Raw genomic sequence first — 9,317 nt, forward strand, 5'->3', positions numbered from 1 at the left:
GGGCAGGGGATTCGCTTGAACCTGGGGGGGGGAGGAGGCAGCAGGCCGAGATTGTGCCACTGCACCCCAGCTTGGGTGAAAGGGGGAGACTCCGTCAAAAAAAAAAAAAAAAAAAAAAACAGTAGAAATGATAGGCCAGGTGCGGTGGCTCACACCTGTAATCCCAACACCACTTTGGGAAGCCAACGAAGGCAGATTGCTTGAGCCCAGGAGTTTGAGACCAGCCTGGGCAACATAGCAAGATCCTGTCTCATTAAAAAAAAAAAAAAAAAAGAGAGATGGCAAACATCTAATGCAACCTGGGAAGACTTCCTGGAGGAGGTGTGTCTGAGCTGGCCTGATGGGAGAGGTGGAATCAGAGAGCCCTTTGCTGTTTATCTATGAGTCGTTCTAGCAGTGGTTTCTCCCTAGACCCAGCTATTAGCATGTGCACATATTCTCTTTCTCTTACAGTCATCGGTGAGTTCTGCCTCAGTTAGCTCCCAAGTGAGGACTCAGTCACCTTTGGAGACGCCGGAGGCTGAGATGCTGTGGGAGGTGTACCTGGTGCTGTGGGCCATTCGGAAACAGCTTCGGCAGCTGTCCCGCAGGCAGGAGAGGCGCAGACGGCACCACGTCCGATGCCACGCTACCCCGCGACCCAAGCCGGTTCAGTCCCTGAAACTGGATGCCCAGAGTCCCCTCTAGGGGGGATCCCCAGACCCTCAGAGAGTCCCGACCTCACTCTTACGTCAGATTGATGGGAGGGGTCAGGGCGGCAGGCCAGAAGTTGTGGGTGAGGAAATCCTTTATAGAGTCACCTCTCATCGGGAGCCCAAGGCCAGGCCTGGGGTCCCATATGAGCCGCTTCATTCCATCTATTCCATTTGTAAAAAAAAAAAAAACAAAATATTGGGAAATAAATATCAGATAGTTCTGAGTCAGTGAGAAGTATGTGTGGATGGCGGGAGGGGATGAGAGGAGTTTGGGTGGGTCAGGGAGAGGCCCCTAAGGTGAGAGCCTGAAGCCCAGTGGGGGTCACCTGTGGGTCTATTTGGGGGAAAGGAGGGTTAGCAGGTTTCTGCTCTGGGCCCCACTCCCTTCTGGGGGCTGAAATGCTTGTTGGCAACTCGGCCTTTCCTATAAGGCAGTAACAGCTGCCATTCATTAAGGACCCACTCGCACCAGCTGCTGTCCTTAGCAATCCCACAGGAAAGGTATTTAGTGTGGATTACAGGGCTTGTCCAAGGCTCAGCGAAGGAGGCCTCGCTGGAAACTGCCGGCGCTCAGAGGTAGCCCACCACCCTGCCTCTCTGGCACTGAAGAGCATGTTGGTGGAGGGTTGCGCATCTGCAGACGCACAGGGGGGCTTTGAAAGACACATCCACCTGCTGGGAAGGAACTCCAGCCCCAATGCCCGCACCTCACCAAGAACTGAAACTACACCTCCGGGGGACTCTGCAGGGACCATGCTCCCGGCGGGCCAGGTGAAGGCTGCAGCCTAGGAGCTGGGTGAGGGGTTTGGCCTGGCACTGTGGGAATGAGGGCCTGGAGGGAGGCTGTGGCAATTTGGAGGGAGGTGGGAGGGCAGAGGAGACAACAAAAAGGGAGACCCCAGAGCCTCAGGTCCCCTCTTGGAGTAGCCAGGCCACACGAAGGCGCAGAGGAGGCTACCCAGGAAAACGCAGGGTTGTTTAACAAAATCAACAGCAGGACCGACTGTGGTGACTCATGCCTACAATCCCAGCACTTTGGGAGGCTGAGATGGAAGGATCACTTGAGCTCAGGAGTTGGAGGCCAGCCTGGGCAACATAGTGAGACCCCATTTCTATAAGATTAAAAAAAAAAAACATTAGGCATGGTGGTGAGCACCTGTGATCCCCCCTAATTAGGAGGCTGAGGCAGGAGGATCTCTTGAGCCCCGGGGGTTGAGGCTGAAGTGAGCTATGATCGAAACACTGCTCTCCAGCCTGGGCAACAGAGCAAGACACTGTCTCAAAAAAAAGAATTGACAGGAAAATTCAGGGATTTGAGGGTTGACAGGGCTTGGGGTGGCTTGGGGGAGGAGAAAGGGATGGCAGCAGAGTTGGAGCTCAGGGACAGCAGAGAACCAGGAAATGAGAGGGGAGAGGGTGCAGACGGCTGTGCTGGTTTTCTTGAAAGAAGGGGTTACTTGGGAGTAACAGGTGGTGAGCGTGAACAAAGCTAGGGGGCAGTGGGGAACTACTGGGCTGGTTGGCTGGAAGCACGAAGCTCTCTAGAAAAGTCAGCACCCCATCCCCTCCCTAACACACCACAAATCTTTGCAGCTCTGGGAGAGTTTAGCCCCATTGCTGAGGACTGGGGGAGCTTTTCTGGAGCCTGGATACCCCCCCCAAAGCTCTGTTACCCTGAGCCTATAAGCTGTGCACCATACTCCAATACCTACAACCACAATAATAAAACCCACCACTATTTTTTTTTTTTTTTTTGAGACTGAGTTTCTATCAGCCAGGCTGGAGTGTAGTGACACAATCTTGACTCACTGCAACCTCCATCTCCCTGGTTCAAGTGATTCTCCTGCCTCAGCCTCTCAAGTACCTGGGATTGCAGGTGCTGCCACCATGCCCGGCTAATTTTTGTTTTAGTAGAAATGGGGATTTATCATATTAGCCAGGCTGGTCTCAAACTCCTCACCTCAAGTGATCTGCCCACCTTGGCCACCCAAAGTGCTGGGATTACAGGCATGAGCCACCGCGCCCGGCTTTCACCCACCACTTTTTAAGCACCTACTGTGACTACTTTTTTTTTTTTTTTCTGAGACGGAGTTTCACTCATGTTACCCAGGCTAGAGTGCAATGGCGCGATCTCGGCTCACCGCAACCTCCGCCTCCTGGGTTTAGGCAATTCTCCTGCCTCAGCCTCCTGAGTAGCTGGGATTACAGGCACGCACCACCATGCCCAGCTAATTTTTTGTATTTTTAGTAGAGACGGGGTTTCACCATGTTGACCAGGATGGTCTCGATCTCTTGACCTCGTGATCCACCCGCCTCGGCCTCCCAAAGTGCTGGGATTACAGGCTTGAGCCACCGCGCCCGGCCTACTTTTTTTAATTGATACAAAGTCTCACTCTGTCACCCAGGCTGGAGTCCAGTGGAGCCATCTTTGCTCACTGCCAACTTCTGCTACCAGGTTCAAGCGATATTCCTGCCTCAGTCTCCCAAGGAGCTGGGATTACAGGCACCTGCCACCACACCCAGCTAATTTTTTTGGTATTTCTGGTAGAGATGGGGTTTCGCCATGTTGGCCAGGCTAGTCTCAAACTCCTAACCTCAGACAATCTGCCCGCCTCAGCCTCCCAAAGTGCCGGGATTACAGGTGTGAGCCACCACTCCCAGCCGTGACTACTTTTTTATCTTTTTTTTTAAGACGGGGTTTTACCATGTTGGCCAGGCTGGTCTTGAACTCCTGACCTCAGGTGATAGGTGATCCACCCTCCTCGGCCTCCCAAAATGCTGAGATTACAGGCGTAAGCCACTGCGCCTGGCAAACTTTTTTATCTTTTTGAGTCAAGGGTCTCTCCCTCTGGCACCCAGGCTAGAATGTAGTGGCATGATCATAACTCACTGCAGCCTCAAACTCCTGGGCTCAAGCGATCCTACCCTCTTGGCCTCCTGAGTAGCTGGGACCACAGGTGCATGCCACCATGCCTGGCTAATTTACTTTTTTGTGCAGAGAGGGTCTCACTATATTGCCTAGGCTGGTCTCAAACTCCTGGACTCAAGTGATCCTCCTGCCTTGGTCTCCCAAAGCACTGGGATTATAGGGAAAAGCCATCGTGCCTGGCCTGTGACTGCTTTTACAAATCTTCCCTTAGTGCTTTCATTTTCAAGAGAAAATAGAGGGACAGAAAGGTCATGCAGGCCAGGAGTGGTGGTTCACACCTATGATCTCAGCACTTTGGAAGGCCAAGGTGGGCAGATAACTTGAGGTCATAAGTTCAAGTCCAGCCTGGCCGACATGATGAAACCCCATCTCTACTAAAAATACAGAAAATTAGCCAGGTGTGGTGGTGTGTGCCTATAATCCCAACTACTCAGGAGGCTGAGACAGGAGAACCACTTGTACCTGGGAGGCGGAGGTTGCAGTAAGGTGCGAGATCATACCATTGCTTTCCACCTTAGGGGACGGCAAAACTCAGCCTCAAAAAAAAAAAAAAAAAAGAAAGGTCACATAGCTTTCATTCTTCCAGCGAATGAGTCTCGCTCACACTGATTGTTACAATGAGTTACGTGACTTTATTGGGAATCAGTCCTGAGTGAAGCCTGAAGTCAAAGCCTGCTTTCAGGTTTTCAGGCGGAGCCTCAAAACAGACTAATGAAGAGTGGCTCATGTTTGGAGCTTTCAATCGCCTATTATTCATCACATCTTTGTTTCATGCCAGGAATGCTTCTGGGGCTGAATGGTGTTGGTGCAGGATCTGAGTTCCAGGAAGCCCTGAGATTTAATGGGTCCTGAGGTTTGGAGTGGTATCTTGCTGCCTAACATCCAGGAGCAGCCTCTCTTGTCTAGAGATGAGCTCCTCGTCACTGGGGACCTGAGGTTTCAGTGAGAGGAGGGGAGGGGAGAGTAGGACAAAGCTGGGCCTCTGAGGGTCACTGGTAATATAGCCTTGCAAGTGGCTACAGGCCCGGGAGCTCATCAAGCCTTGATGCTATTGGCTTGTGGAAAGGAATGCTGCTCTCGTTTTTCTTTGGCTTCTTCAGCTCTTGGGAGTGGGAGGGAAACTAAGGAAGGTGGGTTCAGCCAGAAACAAAGGCACATCCCATTACTCTCTCTTTCCCAAGATCTGGAGCCCCTTCTGGGCTTGGCTGAGCAGAGGCAGGTAGACTTGTGGGAGAGAAAGGAAAGAGGTAGGCAGAAGGAAGCTGCCTCTTGATGACAGTTTTTGTGTTTTTTTTTTTTTTGAGACAGAGCCTCACTCTGTCACCCAGCCTGGAGTGTAGTAACATGATCTTAGCTCACTGCAACCTCCACCTCCTGGGTTCAAGTGATTCTCCTGCCTCAGCCTCCCAAGTAGCTGGGATTGCAGGTGCCTGCCACCACACCCAGGTGATTTTTGTATTTTTAGTAGAGATAGGACCTCACTATGTTGGCTAGGCTGGTCTCAAACTCCTGACCTCAGGTGATTCACCCACCTTGGCTTCCCAAAGTGCTAGGATTACAGGCATGAGCCACCACACCCAGCCAATAGTTTTTGTTTCTTAGAGAGAGGGTCTGGCTCTGTTGCCCAGGCTGGAGGGCGGTGGCATAATCATGGCTCACTGCAGCCTCCAACTAGTGGACTCAAGCGATCCTCCCACCACAGTCTCCTGAGTAGCTAAAGCTACAGATGTATGCCACCATGTCCAGCTAATTCTTTTTTTAAATTTTTTTGTAGAGATGGGTTCTAGCTATGTAGCCTAGTCTGGTCTCAAGCAATCCTCCTGCCTCGGCTTCCCAAAGTGCTGGGATTACAGGTGTGAGCCACTGCACCTGGCTAGGAATGTCATTTTGGAAGTGATAAAGAATGCCATGTTCAGGAAGTAGCAGGAAGAGCACTTGACAGGGGGTCAAGAGACCTTGGTCCTAGTCTCAATATTGCTACCACTTTGGCCAAGCACGGTGGCTCACACCTGTAATCCTAGCACTTTGGGAGGTGGAGGAGGGTGAATCACCTGAGGTCAGGAGTTCAAGACCACCCTGGCCAACATGGAGAAACCCCATCTCTACTAAAAATACAAAAAATTAGCTGGGTGTGGTGGTGGGCACCTGTAATCCCAGCTACTCAGGAGACTGAGGCAGGAGAATCGCTTGAACCTGGGAGGCAGGGTTTGCAGTGAGCCGAGATCATGCCACTGCACTTTAGCCTGGGTGACAGAGTGAGACTCCATCTCAAAAATATATATATTGCTACCACTTTGCTGTGCAACTCTTATTTTTATTTTTATTTATTTTTGAGACAGAGTCTTGCTCAGTTGGCCAGACAGGAGGATGGGGCACAATCATAGTTCACTGTAGCCTCAACCTCCCAGTCAGTCCTCCCGCTTCCGTCTCCCTAAGGGCTGGGATTGCAGACACTGGGTGACTTTTGAGAGTCACTTCACTCCACTGAACCTCAAGCTCCTTAAATAAAATGATGACTTGATGGCTGGGTGCAGTGGCTCATGTCTGTAATCCCAACACTTTTGGAGGCCAAGGCAAGCAGATCATCTGAGATCAGGAGTTCAAGACCAGCCTGGCCAACATAACAAAACACTCTCCAAAAAATACAAAAATTAACTGGGCATGGTGGCGCATGCCTGTAATCTACTCAGGAGGCTGAGGCAGGAGAATCGCTTGAACCCAGGAGGTGGAAGTTACAGTGAACCGAGATCATGTCACTGAACTCCAGCCCGGATGATAGAATCAGACTCTGTCTACAAAAAATAAAAATAAAAACAACAAACACACCCTATCCTGTACCTCCTCAGGCTTCAGGGAGTACTGAGTTAACCTGTAGAAAGAAGGTAAGTCCCTGGGAGATGATAACTAGCAGTTGCAGAAGACAAAACCAGCCCAGCCTTTGGGCTCAGAAAGACCAGGTTCAAATTCTGCCCTTCCTGGCTGTGTGACCTTGAGCAAGTGAATTAACCTGTCTGAATCTCACTTTGCTTATGTGGAAAATAGAGTATTTATTCCATAGTGTTGTATGAATGTGAACTGCCTGGCACAGGGCCCGGCACCCAGTGAACTGGCACACAAGTGAATAGGGCTTCTACGAAATATGTTATTATTATTATTATTATTGAGACAGAACTTTGCTCTTGTTGCCCAGGCTGGCGTGCAATGATGTCCACCACAATCTCTGCCTCCGAGGTTCAAGCACTTCTTCTGTGGTTCAATCTTGGCTCACTGCAACTTCTGCCTCCCAGATTCAAGCGATTCTCTTGCCTCAGCCTCCCGAGTAACTGGGATTACAGGCATCGCCACCACACTCAGCTAATTTTGTATTTTCAGTAGAGACATGGTTTCTCCATATTGGTCAGGCTGGTCTTGAACTCACAACCTCAGGTGATCTGTCCGCCTAGGCCTCCCATAGTGTTGGGATTACAGGTGTGAGCCACCGTTCCCGGCCTTCTCCTAAATATATTATTAAAGAAATGGTTGGCCGGGCGCGGTGGCTCACGCCTGTAATCCCACCACTTTGGGAGGCCGAGGCGGGTGGATCATGGGGTCAAGAGATCGAGACCATCCTGGTCAACATGGTGAAACCCCATCTCTACTAAAAATACAAAAAATTAGTTGGGCATGGTGGCACGTGCCTGTAATCCCAGCTACTCAGGAGGCTGAGGCAGGAGAATTGCCTGAACCCAGGAGGCGGAGGTTGCGGTGAGCTGAGATCGCACCATTGCACTCCAGCCTGGGTAACAAGAGCGAAACTGTCTCAAAAAAAAAAAAAAAAAAGAAAAAGAAATGGTTGACTGGGCTTGATGGCTCACACATGTAATCCCAGCACTTTGGGAGGCTCAGGCGGGCAGATTACTTGAGGTGAAGAGTTTGAGACCAGCCTGACCAACATAACAAAACCCCATCTCTACTAAAAAAAATACAAAACTTAGGAGTGGTGGCACACACCTATAGTCCCAGATACTCAGGAGGCTGAGGCAGGAGAATTGCTTGAACCCAGGAGATGGAGGTTGCAGTGAGCCGAGATCCTGCCACTGCACTCCAGCCTGGGCACCAGAGTGAGAGAAAGAAAGGAAGAAGAAAGAAGGAAAGAAGAAGGAAGGAAGGAAAGAACAAAAGGAAAGAAGGAAGGAAGGAAAGGAAGGAAGGAAGGAAGGAAGGAAGGGAAAAGAAATGGTTATTAGAGTGTGATCCTGGACCAGAGCATCAGCATTCCCCAGAGGCTAATAGTAATTCAAACTTCCAGGCCCTGCACCTCAGACCTACTGAATCAAAACCTCTGGGGTGGGGCCCAGGAATCTGTTTTAACAAGCCTGCCGAAGTTTGGAAATCACTGTCACATTGCATGGGAATGTGGACTGTCGGGATTCTGAAGTGTAGAACATATCACAATCTCCTGACAGCTTGTTAAAATCACAGATTCCGGGCCAGGCACAGTGGCTCATGGCTGTAATTCCAGCACTTTGGGAGGCTGAGGCGGGTGGATCACCTGAGGTCAGGAGTTCAAGACCAGCCTGGCCAAAATGGTGAAACCCCGTCTCTATAAAAATACAAAAATTAGCTGGACATGGTGATGGGTGCCTGTAATCCCAGCTACTTGGGAGGCTAAGGCAGGAGAATCGCTTGAATCTGGGAGGCAGAGGTTGCAGTGAGCCAAGATTGAGCCACTGAACTTCAGCCGACCCCATCTCAAACATACAATCAAACAAAGAAAACCGCAGATTCCAGCTGGGCATGGTGGCTCATGCCTGTAATCCTAGCACTTTGGGAGACTGAGGTGTCAGGATTGCTTGAGCCCAGGAGTTTGAGACTAGCCTGGGCTACATAGCCAGACCCCGTCTCTACAAAACAAATACAGAAAAAAGAAAACTAGTTGGTGGTGGTAGCAGCATGTGCCTGTGGTCCCAACTACTCAGGAGGCTGAGGTGGAGGATGGCTTGAGCCCAGGAGTTTGAGGTTGCAGTGAGCCATGATCATGCCGCTGCTCTCCAGCCTGGGCAACAGAGCGCGAGTCTGTCTCAAACAAGACAAAACAAAACAAAACAAAACAAAAACCAGATTTCTAACCTCAAAGTCAGAAATTGAGATGGGGCCTGGGAATTTTTTTTTTTTTTTTTTTTTTTGAGACAGATTCTCACTCTGTTGCTCAGGCTGAAGTGCAGTGGTGTCATCTCCGCCCCCCAGGTTCAAGCGATTCTCCTGCCTCAGCCTCCCAAGTAGCTGGGATTACAGGTGCCCACCACCAAGCCTGGCTTATTTTTGTATTTTTAGTAGAGACGGGGTTTCAGCATGTTGGCCAGGCTGGTCTCAAATTCCTGACCTCAGGTGATCTACCCGCCTCAGCCTCCCAAAGTGCTGGGATTACAGACTTGAGCTACCACGCCCAGCCAGAATTGGTATCTTAACCGGAGATTTTTATTGGGATGGAGGGTACCCCGGAGGCTGCGCTGCGGGGAGGTCACGGAAGGCACCTTGGGGCATTGGAGGCTCTGGACTGGGGTACTGAGGACTCCCCTTGTGTCGAGAAGGGGAGATGCAGCTGGAGAGGGGACACCTGGACACCTACCCAATCCAGTGACATCAGCCTCGTATACCGTCAGAAGGGGGCTGGGCCTCGAGGGCGGAGACTCTCCTGCCTCCGCCCTCGGTCT

The 9,317-nt window shown here is 50.8% G+C and overlaps 1 protein-coding gene across 3 annotated transcripts in view; it reads left to right on the plus strand.

The window, feature by feature from the left end:
• CUNH7orf61 (chromosome unknown C7orf61 homolog) overlaps positions 1-919 on the plus strand; it is an 8,525-nt gene extending 7,606 nt beyond the window's left edge. For 2 of the 3 annotated variants that reach the window (XR_004261808.1, XM_032255208.1), the window contains one exon: positions 454-919. Coding sequence is in view for 2 of the 3 variants with exons in the window: in XM_032255208.1 (XP_032111099.1) it covers positions 454-687 (234 nt within the window). In the remaining variant the exon portion in view is untranslated. The remainder of the gene's footprint in view (positions 1-453) is intronic. The other variant, XM_032255207.1, reaches the window with a different exon arrangement.
• The last annotated feature ends 8,398 nt before the right edge of the window (positions 920-9,317 follow it).

Source organism: Sapajus apella, unplaced genomic scaffold (genome assembly GCF_009761245.1).
Source record: "Sapajus apella isolate SASKATOON/1434 unplaced genomic scaffold, GSC_monkey_1.0 scaffold88, whole genome shotgun sequence".
NCBI lineage: Eukaryota > Metazoa > Chordata > Mammalia > Primates > Cebidae > Sapajus > Sapajus apella.